This window comes from Zonotrichia albicollis, chromosome 9, assembly GCF_047830755.1.
Source record: "Zonotrichia albicollis isolate bZonAlb1 chromosome 9, bZonAlb1.hap1, whole genome shotgun sequence".
In the NCBI taxonomy this organism is placed as follows: Eukaryota; Metazoa; Chordata; class Aves; order Passeriformes; family Passerellidae; genus Zonotrichia; species Zonotrichia albicollis.
This window is the reverse complement of record NC_133827.1, coordinates 8,225,820-8,241,646: the sequence shown is the minus strand read 5'-3', so window position 1 is coordinate 8,241,646 and position 15,827 is coordinate 8,225,820. Positions and strand designations below refer to the sequence as shown.

The 15,827-nt window shown below is 50.4% G+C and overlaps 1 protein-coding gene across 1 annotated transcript; it reads left to right on the top strand.

The window, feature by feature from the left end:
• Positions 1-10,981: 10,981 nt before the first annotated feature.
• Positions 10,982-11,914, top strand: LOC141730247 (olfactory receptor 14J1-like). Its single transcript, XM_074547677.1, has one exon. The coding sequence runs from the start codon at positions 10,982-10,984 to the stop codon at positions 11,912-11,914; it is 933 nt and encodes a 310-aa protein (XP_074403778.1).
• Positions 11,915-15,827: the final 3,913 nt, after the last annotated feature.

Sequence of the window (15,827 nt, the reverse complement as noted above, 5' to 3'; positions counted from 1 at the left end):
CTTGTCGGGCACCAATGCATCCACACTGGGAAGAGGCCCTACGAGTGTCCCGAGTGCCAGAAGAGGTTTCAGACCAGGTCCCATTTACTCCACCACCAGCGGATTCACACAGAGGAGAGGCCCTTCTGCTGCCCTGATTGCAGGAAGGGCTTCAAGCACAACTCACCCACCCAAACGTCACCCACCAGTACATCCACACCTGGGAGACACCCTATGAGTGTCCCCAGTGTGGGAAGAGCTTCACCCAGAGCTCTCACTTGACCAAACACCAATGGAGGCACTGGTAAGGGAAGCCCTGCGACTGCCCCAGCTGCTGGAAGAGTTTGTCCCCTGCTCCAGCTCCATCCCCCATGGGAGGATCCACGTTGGGCAGAGCCCTGGTGACCCACATTGAGTGATCTGTGCTGGGAGGAGACCTGGCTGGTAATCCTTTTGGTTTGGCCCCAATTTCCTCTTGATTTTTCTTCATCACTTAAAAACATCTGAAATAGGACTAATGAGAAATTTATCAAATATGTATAAAGTTCCATCAGTTAACAGTTACCTAAGAAGGAATTTATAGTTTGGGGACATATTCTGGAAGATTTGTGGGTTCTTGGTGGATTTCAGGAAGTGTTCTCCATATCTTTGCACTCCAAAAGTCAAGATGGATTGATCTGTCACCTCCAAATGACTGAGTCCCACTGAAAACACCTCAATCCTACCCTCAAGGGGCTCAATCCCATTACAAATTGCCTTGTTTCCACCTCAAAAAAACTCAGTCCCATGCCAAAATTACTCAATTCCCCATCCTCCACGGTGAGATAGGATTGGATACAAACTGGGAGTAGTGGAATCCAAATTTGAGGGTGTGGGATCGGGATTGTGGGAGGCTGGGTGTGTGGGACATATTTTGATAGCAAATAAAAGATTCAGAACTATTGGTTTCTGTCCCATTCATTTTCAATCAGTTCCAGTTCTGTTTTTCAGAGTGCCACCTTCTCAGCTGATTGTCTTTGTGTCCTCCTTTCTCCCCGGACTTTCTTTCCCTGCTCTGTTTCTCTCTCGGTGTCTCCCTTGACCCAGGGCAGCTCCCACCAAAGATCCTCCCCTGATTTAATTCCCAATCCAGGAGCTACAGCAACCATGGGTGAAGTTATGAAGGCTGGCAGTGAAATGTCAGTCTAAAATCTTGCTCCACTTGGCTTTTGGCTCCTTCTTGAGAGCTTTGCCTTCCAGGCCAGGAACATCTTTTCATTTCAGGGAACTGCAATTCCAGCCCCTGGGAGTGTGTGCCATGGATCCCAGAGGGGCATTCCCGAGGCTCCCAGGGTGCTGCTCCTGCCGTGCCTCCCAAGGAGCTGTGCAGGGCCAGGGGACAAGGTCCAGCAGCTCTGTTGGTTCTGCAGTGCCACAACGGCCCCTGGTTCCGTGAGTTTCCCTACTGCCAACAGCAGTTCCTTGGTTCCCATGATGCCCTGCTGTGTCACCATGGATATTTGGTGCCATGAAGTTCTTCAGTGTCACAATGGCCTCCCTCACTCCATGAGCTTCCACAGTGTCAGAATGGCTTCCTTGGATGGGCAGTGTCACCATGGACCATTGGCTCCATGCAGCCCCGCTGGGTCACCATGGACTCCTTGGTTCATGAGGTTCTGGAGGTGTCTCCTTGGATCCACAGTGTCACAATGGACCACTGGATCCACGTGGCCCTGCTGTGTCACCATGGCCCCTTGGGTCCATGGGACTCTGTTGGAGAATTTTGCTCAGACATGGCTTGAAGGAAAAAAGGCCATGAAAATATACAGCTGATGGAAAAGTAAAAGGCAGCTGTGAGGAGCAAATTCTCAAAGCCTGTTTCTGTAAATAATAAGGTTCTCAGGCACATTTTTATAAACAGCAGGGTTCTCAGGCAGTTTTCTCATAACAGGTGACTATCTTTGGCTGTTTTGGGAAAGTAAAAGTAAGTTTTGAGAACCACTCATATCAGGGTGAGAACACAAATCTTGGTTTCAATAACAAACCACAGGTGTTGAGAACAAAAGGAGGGATTAATGTTTAAATCTGTGACCTATGATGAGCTCGGATTTTGCAATATGTATGAGCTTAATTAACACTGTTATAAAAAGTGACTGATTAAATCAATAAATCGGAGCTCGATGCTGATCAATTAGGATGGGTCGTCTCCCTTCACTTCAATAGGACCCCAGGCTCACAATTGGCTCCTTGCTTCCATGTCACTCCCTCAGTGCTAAAAGGGCCCCTTCATTCCATGAGGAACAACAAAAGTTTTTTAGAAACATTAAGCAAATCCTGCTTAACACAGCTGGGAACATCTGTTTGCATTCAAGAGAGAGGTTAAAGGTGAGGATGGCACCAGCAGCTTCCATCTGCAACAGAGATCCAGGGAAAGGACAGGGACAGAGAATTCAGCTGGAACACTCAGAGAATTCTGCTTCCAGAGATCATTTCTGCTCACACTGTCCCTTGGAGAAAGCTGACACCATTCCAGGGCAGCCTGTACTGAGCTGGTGGTTCCTGAGTGGGGTTTTTAGTTTTGCTCTGGCTTTTCCATGCTTTCCTTACCAACAGAAAACTTCTCCTGGGCCTGTGTGCAGGCACAGCTCTGAGGAGAGCAGGTGGTACATGGTGCAATGGGCTGGGACATGGAGCTGCAGAGTTCAGGGGACAAGGTTCTGCTGCAGGGCACAGGGATGTCAGTGCCAGGTGGACAGTGTCAGACATGGTGAGGCTGGGGGTGAGGAGCGGCTGATTCAAACAGGGTCAGCCCTCAAGGGGCTCATTTTTCTCTGTGCCCAGACATCCTAAGGAGATATTCAACATCAAGATCAGCTGGGGAATGCTTCTATCATCTCTTCTCTGAACTGGAAAATAAAAAATACTCACTTGATTAAAAAAAAGGTCCTAAGGTGCACTCTTCATTCTCCATTCTTAAAAGAACTCCAAACTGACTCCAAACTGATTTCAGGGCCTGCAGACCTGTACAGGCCCTGAAATCCTGTAGACAATTGCAGGAAGAGGAAGAACCCCCGAGGTCTTTCTGTATTTTAATGATCCTGATGGTGGATTTGTGGCTGAGTCCAGGACCCTCAGGCACTGAGAGAAGGTTGAAGAAGCTGCTCAAGCAGTCAAAAGCAAAACTCCAAGTCCCTTGGAGCATCACTGGGCCCCACTGAGGGCAGGGAGTGCCAAAGGCTCCCCAGGGACTGCTGAGAGCAGATCCTCTAGGCCAGGATTTCAGGGAGCCAAAGGCTCTGAGCAGGGAACCACAATGCTGAGCAAGGCCTGGGCTGGTTGGGGGAAGGAATATCTCGGTCCCTCTGTGAGCCTCTCAGGAACCCTTGGCCAGTCCTGTGTTGGCAGACACCAGGGGGGCAGCCACGACACGGCTGACAGCGGGGAGACGCTCTCTGTGCCCCGAGGGTACTGAGGGCACCTGGGCTGGGCGCCTTTGCAGCAGGAGAGACACCAGAGACATCAGTAGGAGATAAAGGGCTGACTCTTAGCAGGGGTTAATCCAAGGTTTTATTCCAGGAGTCCCAAAGGAGCCCCTACACCTCAGGGGACTCCTGCTGAGAGCCTCGGGAGATGTGCCAAGGTTACATTTAAAGGGAGGTGGAAACCGAAAGTAGATAACATTTTCCTAACCATTAATTGACCCTAAGGGATGGGTGCTGGGGGATAGACATTTAGGACAGCATATGGGGCAAGGCTTGGGGGGCTGACCCCTGGCCTCTGGCTAATCACTCGAGATCCTGGATTGAAGCTTCTAGATGGAGGGATGGGATGGTGAATGATTGACAGCGGGCCAGGGTGGGGGTTTGGGGATGATCTCATTCAGGGAGAGAATTAACACAGGTAAGGGGAAGGGGGTACAGTCTGAGATAAACCATTTGGCAAAAATATAGGGATACAAAACAAAACTACTTCAAAGTATTACAGAGTATAAAAACGCACTACAACAAAGGCAGAAAGGCCAAGCCCTGAGTCCAGCCTGGGACAGCAGGTCCTGTCCCTTACGGGTGACTCGCTGCTGTTTGTGGGGCAGTGGGATGTGAGGGGCAGCAAGGACAAATGTCATAAACCTGTGTCACCCTCCAGATCCTCATGGAACCAAGGGGCCAGTGGGACACTGTGGCGCCTCTGGCCTCAGAGCTATGTGATTGACAGCTTTGCCAGGCCAGGGCTGGGGGTGGGGCTCTGTCCCACCACAAACCAAGGCCTGACCCACCCCTGGCCCCACACGGGCACTCTGAGCATCCCAAGGTGTCTCGGGACACCAATCTCATCCAGCCTCTGACAGCAACCATGGTGGCACTATGGAACCTCATGGAGCCATGGGTAAGTTGTGACAATGGAGATCCAAGGAAACTATGGTGAGACTGTGGAATCCAGGAATCATGGAATCAAGGAGACCATTGTGCAAATTATGGGGCCTATGGAAGCAAAGATCAATGATCAAACTGCAGTCTGATTGTGATTGATTTAAAACAGAAACAAGGAGCCATTGTTTCACAGCGGGGCTGCATGGGGCCGCATGGACCCTTGTGACTCTGTTGGGGCTCATGAAACCGAGAAGATGTGACATTGCCAGACTCATGGAATCAAGGAGATCATTGTGACAGTGTGAGGACCCATGAAATCAAAGGAACATGGAACAGGTCTGCCTGGTTTGGACTCCTGGGGGCTGTCTGACAGGTCCAACTGAATTTGATATGTCAAGGGCCACTTCCCATCTGACCGTGAAGCACCGGGGCTCTGTGCTTTTATTCCTACGGGAATGAACTGTCTTTCTTGTCTAGGCACCCATGGCCAAAATTGGGGTTCTGCATCTAAAATAATCTATACTCAAGGGTTACTCCATAACAAAATCTGTCCATACAGTCAAAGCTGGCTTGACTTGGCCTCTGGTGACTGCCTCTCATCTGATCCTGCACCACTGGGGCTCACTTGTTTCCTTCCTATGGAGACCATTGTGACACTGTGGAGCATCGTGGAACCAATGGGCCATGGTGACACTGAAGGCCCTTGTGGAACCTGTTGCACTGTAGGAACTTGTGGAACCAAGGGGAACATTGTGACCCTGCAGGGTACCATGGATCCAAGGGGCCACTGTGACACTGTGGGGCCTGGTGGAACCAAGGATATCTTTGTGGCTCTGTTGGGCTGCACGGTCCCAAGAGGCCAGTGTGAAACAGCAGGGCTTTGTGGAGCCAAGAGGCCATTGCTGCATTTCATGGCCTTGTAGAGCCAAAAGGCCGTTGTGATCCTGCAGGGCACCATGGATCCATTTAGATCATTGTGACAATGCAAGGCCTCATGGAATCATGGAGAGTATTGTGACATTGTGGGGCCCCACAGAACCAAAGGGCCTCTGTGACCCTGCAGGGCCTCATGGAAGGAAGGGGCCATTGTGACACTATGGGAATTTGTGGAACCAAGAGGATCATTGTTACACTACTGGGCCCCAATGGAACCAAGGGGCCATAATGATATGGAGGGGTTTCATGGAACCCAAAGACCATTAGGACACTGTGGGGACTTGTGGAACCATGGAGAACATCAAGATCCTTGTGTAATCATTAAGGACTTGTGTAACTAAGGGGACATTATGACACCTTAGGGCATCATGGAAGCAAGGAGCCATTGTGACACTGCAGGGCCCTGTGGTACCAAGGGAACACGAAATAGGTATGGCTGCCTTGGTCTCCCAGGGGTCACCTGACATATCTTGCTGACCTCCAAATGTGGAAGGCCACTCCCATCTGTCCCTGCAACACTGGGGCTCTGGGCTTTCCTTTTCATGGAAAAGAATTGTCCATCTTTTCCAGGTATCCATGGCCAAAATTTGGATTCCACCTCCAAATTTCTGTGTATCCAAGGATTGCTGCCAGACAAAAGTTGCCAGGACAGACAGGTCTGGTTGGTCTTTAACCCCTGAATGCCAGCACTCACCTGTTTTCCAAACACTGGAAAGGGCTCTGTGCTTTTCTTTGTATGGAAAAAATCATCCTTCTCCAGGCACAAAAAATCTGAAATTAGGATTCCACATTCATAATTTTGAATATCCAAGGGTTGCTCCAAGCAAACACGTCACAACAGATAGGCCAGGCTTGCCTTGGCCTCTGGTGGCTGCTGTTTATCAGCTCCTGAAACATGGAGACTCCATGGCTTCCTTCCTATGGAGACCAATGTGACATTTGGAAGCCTTGTGAAATGAAGAGGCCATTGTGGCATTGCAGAGCACCATGGATCCAAGGGACCATTGTGACACTTTGGAGCCATGTGGAACCAAGGACATCATTGTTGCTCTGTTGGGCTGCATGGTCCTAAGGGGCCAGTGCAAAGTAGCAGTGCAGTAGTTAGCCTGGCTGTAACTCAGAGTCAGCCAGATTTTACCCCAAAAGATTTGGGCAGAAGTTTTGAGCCCTGGGAAAAATTTGTTTAACTTAGGGTAAGCTTGAGAGTTCCCCCATAAGCCTTTAGTGTTGCTGTGCTATCTTGTCCAAGTTCTACTCCCCTATTGGCTACTTGTTTCCCCTACAGGGTTATTGTTCTAGAGTGTTCTACCCCCAAGTGTCTATCTTGTTGCTTCCCCTTTGTCTCAGGTCTTTAGACTCTGCCCCTCATACTGTTCTTGACTTCTCTGTGTTTATTGTTTTTCACCCTGTTGTTAAAGTTCATTTTCAGCAACTCCATTGATCCAGCTCCTTTTCATTTTTGCCACCCTCGCCCTAAAGTCAGGGAACCAGAGAGGTTTGTTGCAGCCCCCTTCAATGTGACTTTTGGTGCCCGAACAGGAACCATGACATTCAGGGATCCCTGTGTCAGTCACATCAGCTGGGGTTAGCTGATTAGATAGGCCAGCGCTCCCTGAGATTTTGGATTGTGCTGGGTCCAGCAGATTCATCCTTTCTTCAAGGGACCTTGCCCAGGATTGGCAGGGACAACAACGGCTTCATCTGCATAGGATTGCAGGTGGGTTTGGGGAAATGCAAGACATTTATTGCTCATTTTGCCACTGTATTTTTACAATATTCACCCAAGTCCCATAATTGATTTGGGGTGTTCCGGTGGCTCTTCCCCGCAAGGCAGAGAAAGAGAAAAATGGGCAGCCAGATGTCCAAAGTAGAAAGGAGCATATATGGATGCTTTAATTCTCACTGATCATGACATAATATTTTCAAAGAATGAATTAAAATCAATCATGAGGTGGATCATTAAAAATTTTCCAGATGCGTCTGCTGATGAAATCCATACCACTGAATTTTGGGACTCAGTGGGAGTTAAATTGTACAACCTTTTGATCAAAAGGGGCCCCGTTGCACCCCACATGCTCCCTATCATCCACACCATGCTTGAGACCCTTCACCAGCAAGCACTGTGTTTAAAACTCAATCCATTGGTCACTCCTAACTCAGGACCTGCCCTCAAACCTGCCTTTCTCAGACATTCAATGATGGTCCAAGATGGCAATGGCTGCACGATCTTGGAGCATCATGCCCTGGGGACTCAAGATGGAAGGAGCCTGAATGTGGCTCAGGAGCCCAACCATCCTCCCTCCATCTTGGCTCCTCTACTTCCGGCTCCCACAACCTTCTCTTCTGCCCTGAATGAACCCCCAGACTCCACCCCCACAACTGCGGGTCATGCCCCACTGTCAATCATTCCACCTTCACCCTGAGCCATGCCTCCAGAACTCCACCCTGGAAGTCCACCATCCTAAATCAAGGCCCTTCCTCCCCAACACCTGACAAAATGGCAGTGCCCTTTGCCTTACCTTCCGGCAACAATATAGCCCGCATGGTGAAAGATACTAAGCCCAACTGTCACATTATTTCTAATCCTAATGTTTCTGCTCCAAGTTATTCTTCCTCCCCAGAAGACAGTTTGGATTCCCCAGAGCAACCTCGCCCCTCAACCCCAGAAGATCCCTAGGAAAGGATCTGGAAAGAAGTAGTTAAGGAAGGAGACTGGCAAATAGTCTCGAAAACCCTTGCCCCGGGATGTTATGAAAGAAGGGGGCAGAATCCCAGGTATCAGCCATTGGTTTACAAGGAAATCAAGGATCTGTGTAGGGCAGCTAAAGACCGTAGGAAGGACTTACCTTGTTTTAATGGCATAATGAGGGCCATGTTTACAGCACATGTCTTAACTCCCTATGATTTAAAATGCATAATGACCATGTTTCTGTCACCTACAGAGCACACCCTGTGGGAAGGGGGATGGAAGTGTTTACTAAATCAATTAATAGCAGACAATGCTATTGATGAGGCAAGGGTGGAATTGACAATAAACCATCTAGCTGCAGAAGGACAACACAGCCTACCAGATGATCAAGCAGCAGGCATCCCCAGAGAAGTACTGGATGATATCAAAGAGATGGCTTTGAAAGCTTTAATCCAGGTATCAGATGGTAGCACCCCCAATGTGGACTACCTTGCGTGGCCGCACCTAAAGCTTTACGACAATTAGACCATTCCTGTTAAGTAAGCAAACCAATGCTACCTCCCTCACATTGAGTGGCCTGCTCTGAGACATAGAGACCATCAGACATGCCCCCTTGCAGAACAGTGTTAGTTTTTTTACTCTGGGCACATGGGCATGGCTGTGTAGACTCTGACGGCATGTGTTGCATGAGCCTCTCCAGGTACAGCGAGTCAATCCACAAGAGCATTCAGGTACTGAAGGAAGAAAGCTTCAAGAAGCTTCACATGGAAAAAAAAAGACTGGTTCAAAAAACACTTCCAATCCTCGGAATTAGAGGGTTGAATGATGTCTAGCTAAAATGGGGTCTTAGTTGTTGTTGTATTGTTAATTGTCCCATGTTTGTTTGGATGCTCTTAGAAAGTCTTACAAATTCTTTCAGTTCCATCTTTGTTGTAAAACAGAAAGGGGGAAGCTACTCAACACAGGATCGTCATGGACTCCTTGGAGGAGAGAACTGGAGGCCAGGATGGCACAAAAACCTCTCAGAGACTCAGTGTGGGAAGGAGAATTCTTTAAAGTACCTAAAAGTTATCTTAAATCTGTAAAGTACCTTAAAAACCTTGAGTATCTCAAGGAATTAATGAGCCCCTCTGAGTGTCAGTACAAAGTTCTCAAGGGACTCATTAAAGCAGATAATTGGCGCCATGATTGCACAAACCTCTCACAGAGTCTGGATCAAAAGGGAAATACCAAGAACCTAAAAATAACTGAAGTACCTTGAAGCATTAATGAGCCCCACTGAGTGGTGTTACTGACAAAGCCTCTCCAGGGACTAATTACAGCAGATAATTGGAGGCCATGATTGCACAAACCTCTCAGAGACTTCAAGGCAAAAGCAAAACCCAAAGTCTTTTGAAAACCCTGCAGTCCCTGCAGGGAGCATGAAGGAGCCCCCAGGGCCAGTCCTGATCAAGGCTCCCCAGGGACTCCGTCCAGCAGATCCTTGAGGCCACTGGGATGTGGGCTAGGGAGGGATGCTGAGGGCAGGACAAGGGGCTGACAGTGCCCAGCCTGGCTGGGGCTGGGCCAGGAGGCCCCAGTGCCTCAGGACAAGGTGTCTCCTCACAGCCCTTGGTGGCACAGACCCTGCTGTGCCCCAGGGCACCAAGACTTGGCTTCTCTTTGTCCCCACCTGTCATCACTGCCTCCAGTTCTCTGCTCTGCCTGGGGCCTGGGGACACTTTCTCAGTCATGTCCCTCACTGGGACCCATTAAAAGTCCAAGAAACTTTGGAGTTGGATTCTGCCTTGGAGCTCTGGAGAGGTTTCTTCAGCTCCCTCTCAGGGACTGATGTTCAGGGCCTGAGCACAAAGCCCCAGAGGCTCATTAAAGTCCTTGTGCTGTGTCTGTGCTGCTGAGTTGGGCTGGGCTCCTGGCACAGAGGCAGCTCCTGGTAACCAAGAAGAGCTTCAAAAGCACATTTCTCTTGATGAGCAGCTCTTTTGCCACCCCAGCAGGGCTGGGGCACTGCCTGCAGCCAGTCCAGGCACAGCACAGAGGCACAGAGATCTTCAATCATTCAGGGCTGGGAAGGTGCTGAGAAGTGCCTGGGGCAGAATCACTGTCAGCCCTTGGCACAGGAACCTCTGGCTGCAGGACAATGCAGCTGCAGCTCCTGGAGCCATCTCCTAAAGCTGGAACATCCCAATGCCTACAGACTCTGTGAGTACATTCTCTGATTGTCTCTTGTGCAGAGCAGCCAGGGGTGCCCAGGGCTGTCCTGCAGAGCAGGATCCTGCAGCCCAGGGCGCTGTGCTGGGGCAGGGACTCTGCTGCCTGCCAGGGACAGCTCTCAGCCAGCCCTGGCAGCTGCTTCCTGTGCTGGGGGACAAGGTCTGGGTGGGAGGAGACAACTGGAAAGGCTTGGAAGTGTTCTCCTTGTGTGGAGAGGATTCTGCATTGTTCAGGACTGCTCCCAGCATGGCATTTAGCTGCAGAACATTTCCAGGTAGATTATACAGGGAGCACAGGAAGGCAGGGACTGCATGAAAGGGGTAATCCTCCTTTTTTATTCCACTGCTCTGGGCTGCCTGGATGGGAAATTGCACATAGATATCCATCTCTCAGTTCAGGCTGAGGAAAATAATTCTCTCTCAGATCTGAATGCAACAATCAGTGACATAAATCAGCACAGGAATCACAGCTCTTAGAGAGAGCATCAGTGTCACTTTTCCAGCCTCCTCAGGGTTGCTCTGACGTTGCCATCAGAGCCTGCAGAGCCAGAGCTGCCCCTGGGCAGTGACTGAGCTGGGAGGGGTCTGCAGGGCAGAGCTGAGCCCCCAGGGCTGGGCTGGGCTCTGGCAGCACTGGCAGGGCTCAGCCCTGGGCACAGGGAAGCAGCTGCTGGCAGGGACAGCTCCAGGCAGCAGAGCCCTGGGAAGGCAGTGGGGGAAAAGTGCCCCCAGGCTGTGCTGGGATATTTAAAGTCCTCTCCAAACGCAACTATTTCATGATTTCTGTTTTTCCAGATCTGTGTGCCAAGGCAGTGCAAATGTCCAACAGCAGCTCCATCAGGCACTTCCTCCTGCTGGCACTGGCAGACATGCGGCAGCTGCAGCTCCTGCACTTCTGCCTCTTGCTGGGCATCTCCCTGGCTGCCCTCCTGGGCAACGGCCTCATCATCACCGCCGTAGCCTGCGGCCACCACCTGCACACGCCCATGTTCTTCTTCCTGCTCAACCTGGCCCTCAGCGACCTGGGCTCCATCTGCACCACTGTCCCCAAAGCCATGCACAATTCCCTCTGGGACACCAGGAACATCTCCTACACTGGATGTGCCACACAGCTCTTTTTCTTTATGTTCTTCATCTCAGCAGATTTTTATCTCCTGACCGTCATGTGCTATGACCGCTACGTGTCCATCTGCAAACCCCTGCACTACGGGACCCTCCTGGGCAGCAGAGCTTGTGCCCACATGGCAGCAGCTGCCTGGGCCAGTGCCTTTCTCAATGCTCTGCTGCACACAGCCAATACATTTTCCCTGCCCCTGTGCCATGGCAATGCCCTGGGTCAGTTCTTCTGTGAAATACCACAGATCCTCAAGCTCTCCTGCTCCAAATCCTACTTTAGGGAAGTTGGGCTCATTGCTGTTAGTGCCAGTTTAGCACTTTGCTGTTTTGTGTTCATGGTTTTCTCCTATGTGCAGATCTTCAGGGCTGTGCTGAGGATCCCCTCTGAGCAGGGACGGCACAAAGCCTTTTCCACCTGCCTCCCTCACCTGGCAGTTGTTTCCCTGTTTGTCAGCACTGCCCTATTTGCTCACCTCAAGCGCCACTCCATGTCCTCCCCATCCCTGAACCTGGCCCTGTCAGTTTTGTACTCAGTGGTGCCTCCAGCCCTGAACCCCCTCATCTACAGCCTGAAGAACCAGGAGCTCAAGTCTGCAGTGTGGAGACTGATGACTGGATGGTTTCAGAAACATTAAACTGTTGGCCAATGTCTGCAAATCACTTGTAATAAAAGTCATCTTTGATACTTGTTGGTTTCATTTTGGAGGTTGTTTCTCTTTTTATTTTACTTTTTTCTCCTTGTCCACTAATAAATATGACTGTTTGTGCCATTTCTAATTTTGTTTGTCTCCACCTTCCCTGTGGCTACAGTCTGTGTCAATGAGGGGCTGCACTCTTGGTGGCTTTAAAGGAACTAAAGGCTCTCCCAGCAAAGTTTTCTGCAGAGATGCCCTTTTGTTGCCTTCTCTAGAGCTGCAGCAGCAATGTCTGTGTGCAGAGCTGGGGGCAGATCAAGGCTGGCCCAGCAGCTGTGCCCAGCAGCAGCAGCACTTGGTGTTGCCAGTGCTGCTGCCGTGGCCCTGCCCCGCTGCCCTGGTGGCCCTGGTGTTGCTGCAGGGCCTGAGTGCTCTTGGGGCCTGGGGGTGGCAATGCTGGGGCTGCAGCAGGGACAGGCCAAGAAATAGAAATAATTTGTAATATAAGTAATCTGTAATATAAATAATCTTTGATAGCTCTTTTGGATTTGTTCTTTTTTTCCCTGGGTTTTAGTTTTTATTATTGTCCACAACGTAAAAGCATTGTTTGTGCCATTTCTCATTTTGTTCCTCTACACCTTCCTTGTGCCCACAGACTGTGTCAATGAGGGGCTGTGCTCTTGGTATCTTTAAAGGAGCTAAAGAATCTCCCAGCAAAGTTTTCTGTAGTGATCCCCTTTTGTTTTCTTTTCTGGAGCTGAAGTAGCAATGTCCGTGTGCAGAGCTGGGGGCAGATCAGTGATGAGTACATCAGCTTTGGTCCTGCTGGCCACACCATTCCTGATCCAGGCCAGGAGCCATTGGCCTTCTTGCCCACCTGGGCACACTGCTGCCTCATGTCCAGCCTGCTGTCCATCAGTCCCTGCAGGTCCCTTTCTGCCTGGCTGCTGTCCAGCCACTCTGTCCCCAGCCTGTAGTGCTGCAGGGGTTATTGTGGCCAAAGTGCAGGACCTGGCACTTGGACTTGTCAAACCTGACCTCCTTGGATTCATCCTCAGGATTCAGGTTGTCCACGGCCCTGTGCAGAGCCCTCCTACCCTCCAGCAGACCAACACTCATACCCACTGTGGTGTCATCTGCAAAGATATCCTTGGTTCCAAGGGGACCCTCAGTGTCACAATGGCCTCTTGGTTACACCAGTCCCTGCACTGTCACACTGGTCTCCTTCATTCCATGGGCCCCAAAATGTGACAATGGACTCATTGGTTCCATGGGGCTTCACAGTGTCACAATGTTCTCGCTGGTGCTGCAGTTTCACAGTGGCCCCTTGGTTCCTTGAGGCCCCAGAGTGTCACAATGGCCCCATGGTCACATGAGGTCCCACACTGTCACAATGGTCCCTGTAGTTCCACAAGTCCCCTCAGTTTCACACTGGACTCCTTGTTTCCACAAGGCCACACAGTGTCACAACATTCACTCAGTGTCACAACATTCTTTCAGATTCCTTGAGGCCCCATGGTGTCACTGTGGCCCCTTGGTTACACAGGATCCTGCAGTGTCACAATGTCCCCTTTGTTCCGTGAGGCCTCACAGTGTCAGAACGGCCCCTTGGATCCACTGGGCCCCGGAGTCTCCCAATGGTCTCCTTGGTTTTGCAGTGGCAAAATGGTGAAACCCCTTGGTTACACAAGGCCCTGCAGTGTCAAATGTCCCCTTGGTTCCATGAGGCCCTGCAGTGTCAGAATAGCCCCAGAGTGTCCCAATCATCACAGAATGACAGAATCAAATAGGCTGGAAAAGACCTTCAGGATCATCAAGTCCAACCAATGCCCTAACACTGCCTTGTCACCGAGACCATGCCACTAAGTGCCACTGGAGAGGGACAGTGACCCTGCCACCTCCCCCCTGTCCAGCCCATTCCAATGCCCACTCACCCTTTCTGTGAAGAACCTCTTCCTGTTGTCCAGCCTAACCCTCCCCTGGCGCAGCTTAAGGCTGTGTCTTCTTGTCCTGCCCTCCAGCAGATCCACACTCACACCCAGCTTGGTGCCATCTGCAATTTGTGAATGGTGGACTCGATCCCCTCACCCAGATCATCAGTGAAGATATTAAACAGGACTGGGCCCAACACAGATCCCTGGGGGACACCACCAGTGCCTGGACACCAGCTGGGTACAGCACCATCCCCACCACTCTCTGGGCCCAGCCTCCAGCCAGGTGTTAAATTCCCCAGTGAGGAGGAAACCTGCCCAAGCTGTGGGCTGCAGCTTTTCCAGGGAATGCTGTCAGAGACAGTGTCAAAGGCTTTGCTGAATTCCTGGTACAAAACATCCACAGCCTTTCCTGCATCCACAGGTGGGTCACTGGGTCATAAAAGGAGACCAGGTTGGTCAGGCAGGACCTGCCACTCCTAAATCCACGCTGGCTGGCTCTGATCCCTCGGCCATCCTGTGGGTGCCCTGTGATGGCACTCAAGGTGATCTGTTCCATAACCTTGCCGGGCACCCAGGTCAGGCTGACAGGCCTGGAGGTCCCCAGATCCTCCTTCCAGCCCTTCTTGGGGATGGGCTCACACTGGCACCTCCAGTCCTCTGGGACCTCCCTGCTGAGCCAGCACTGATGGTAAATGATGGAGCGCAGCCTGGTGAGCTCATCTACAGCTCCCTCATTGCCCTAGGATGGATCCTGCCTGATCCCATTCACCTGTGAGCATCTGAGTGGCTCAGCAGGTCACCCACTGCTTCCTCCTGGATTCCAGGGGCTGTTCTGCTCTCTGTGCCCATCTACCAGCTCAAGAGAACACTTGTCCTGAGGATATCCTCTCCTAATATTGAAAATTGAGACAAACAAGGTGTTGAGTAGCTCAGTCTTTTCCTTATCTTTGGTTACTATATTCTCCACTGCATCCAATAAAGAGTAGAGGTTTGCCCTATCCCATGTTTTGCTATTAGTTTATTTATAGAAACATTTCCTATTATTTTTCACAGAAGTGGCCAGGTTAAGTTTTAATTGAGCTTTCACATCTCAGCTTTTCATTCTGCATGACCTAACAACATCCTTAAACACTTCCTAAGTTGCCTGACCTTCTATCCAATGTTGATGCTTCCCACTTAACATTACTTTCTTGAAATGTGTCCATCCTTCCTGGGCCCCATTTGTTTTTAAGGGCTGTTTCCCTTAAAAAAATCAGTATCTGATTTGGTATTCCCCAAATCTGCCTCCTAAACAGGCCAAAGTTTTCCCTTCCTAATTCCAGTGTAGAAGTTTTGTTGCTGTCCCTCCTTCTTTCACAGAATATTGAAAACTTGATTATTTCATGGTCACTGTGTCCCAGGCAGCCTCTGAGCCCCACATCTGCCACCAGCTCTTCTCTGTTTGTGAACAGCAGCAGACAGAGCTTTCCTTGGCAGTGGGAGTTCTATCAAAAATTCAGTAAAACAGAAAACTCCTTAACCCCAGTGTAGCATTAAGAAGCAGCATTCTTTATTCAGCTGGATGCATGGGGGAGAGCTCCTTCCAAAGCTGTGCATGCTGAGTACAGGAGAGTTTCTCTTTATTTTCTGTATTTTGCACACATATTCATTGATTGTCCTGGACTAAACACACATGTGACAATCGTTTCCCGAATATCATTAACATATTTCCCCTCCCCTTCACCCATGTCCTGGGGTGGTCCCTGGTGGTCATGGACCCCAATGTTCCCGTGGGCCAGGCTGAGCAGGCAGGACACTGAGGTTGCTGAACTTCCAGTTCCCTTCTCACACAATGGGCACTGTGTGGTTTCCACAGGCCTGGGGTTGTGGAGAACAAGTTCCAGGTGTCAGCTCACCTGGTGGAGACAAATTATCATCTGGTAACACGTGGTCACAGAGTGGGTTGTGACATCACAGAGTGGGTTATGTGAGGTCATTGA

Bases quoted from the DNA above. Each gene is read 5' to 3' on its own strand.
- LOC141730247 (XM_074547677.1), top strand. From the start codon at position 10,982: ATGTCCAACAGCAGCTCCATCAGGCACTTCCTCCTGCTGGCACTGGCA.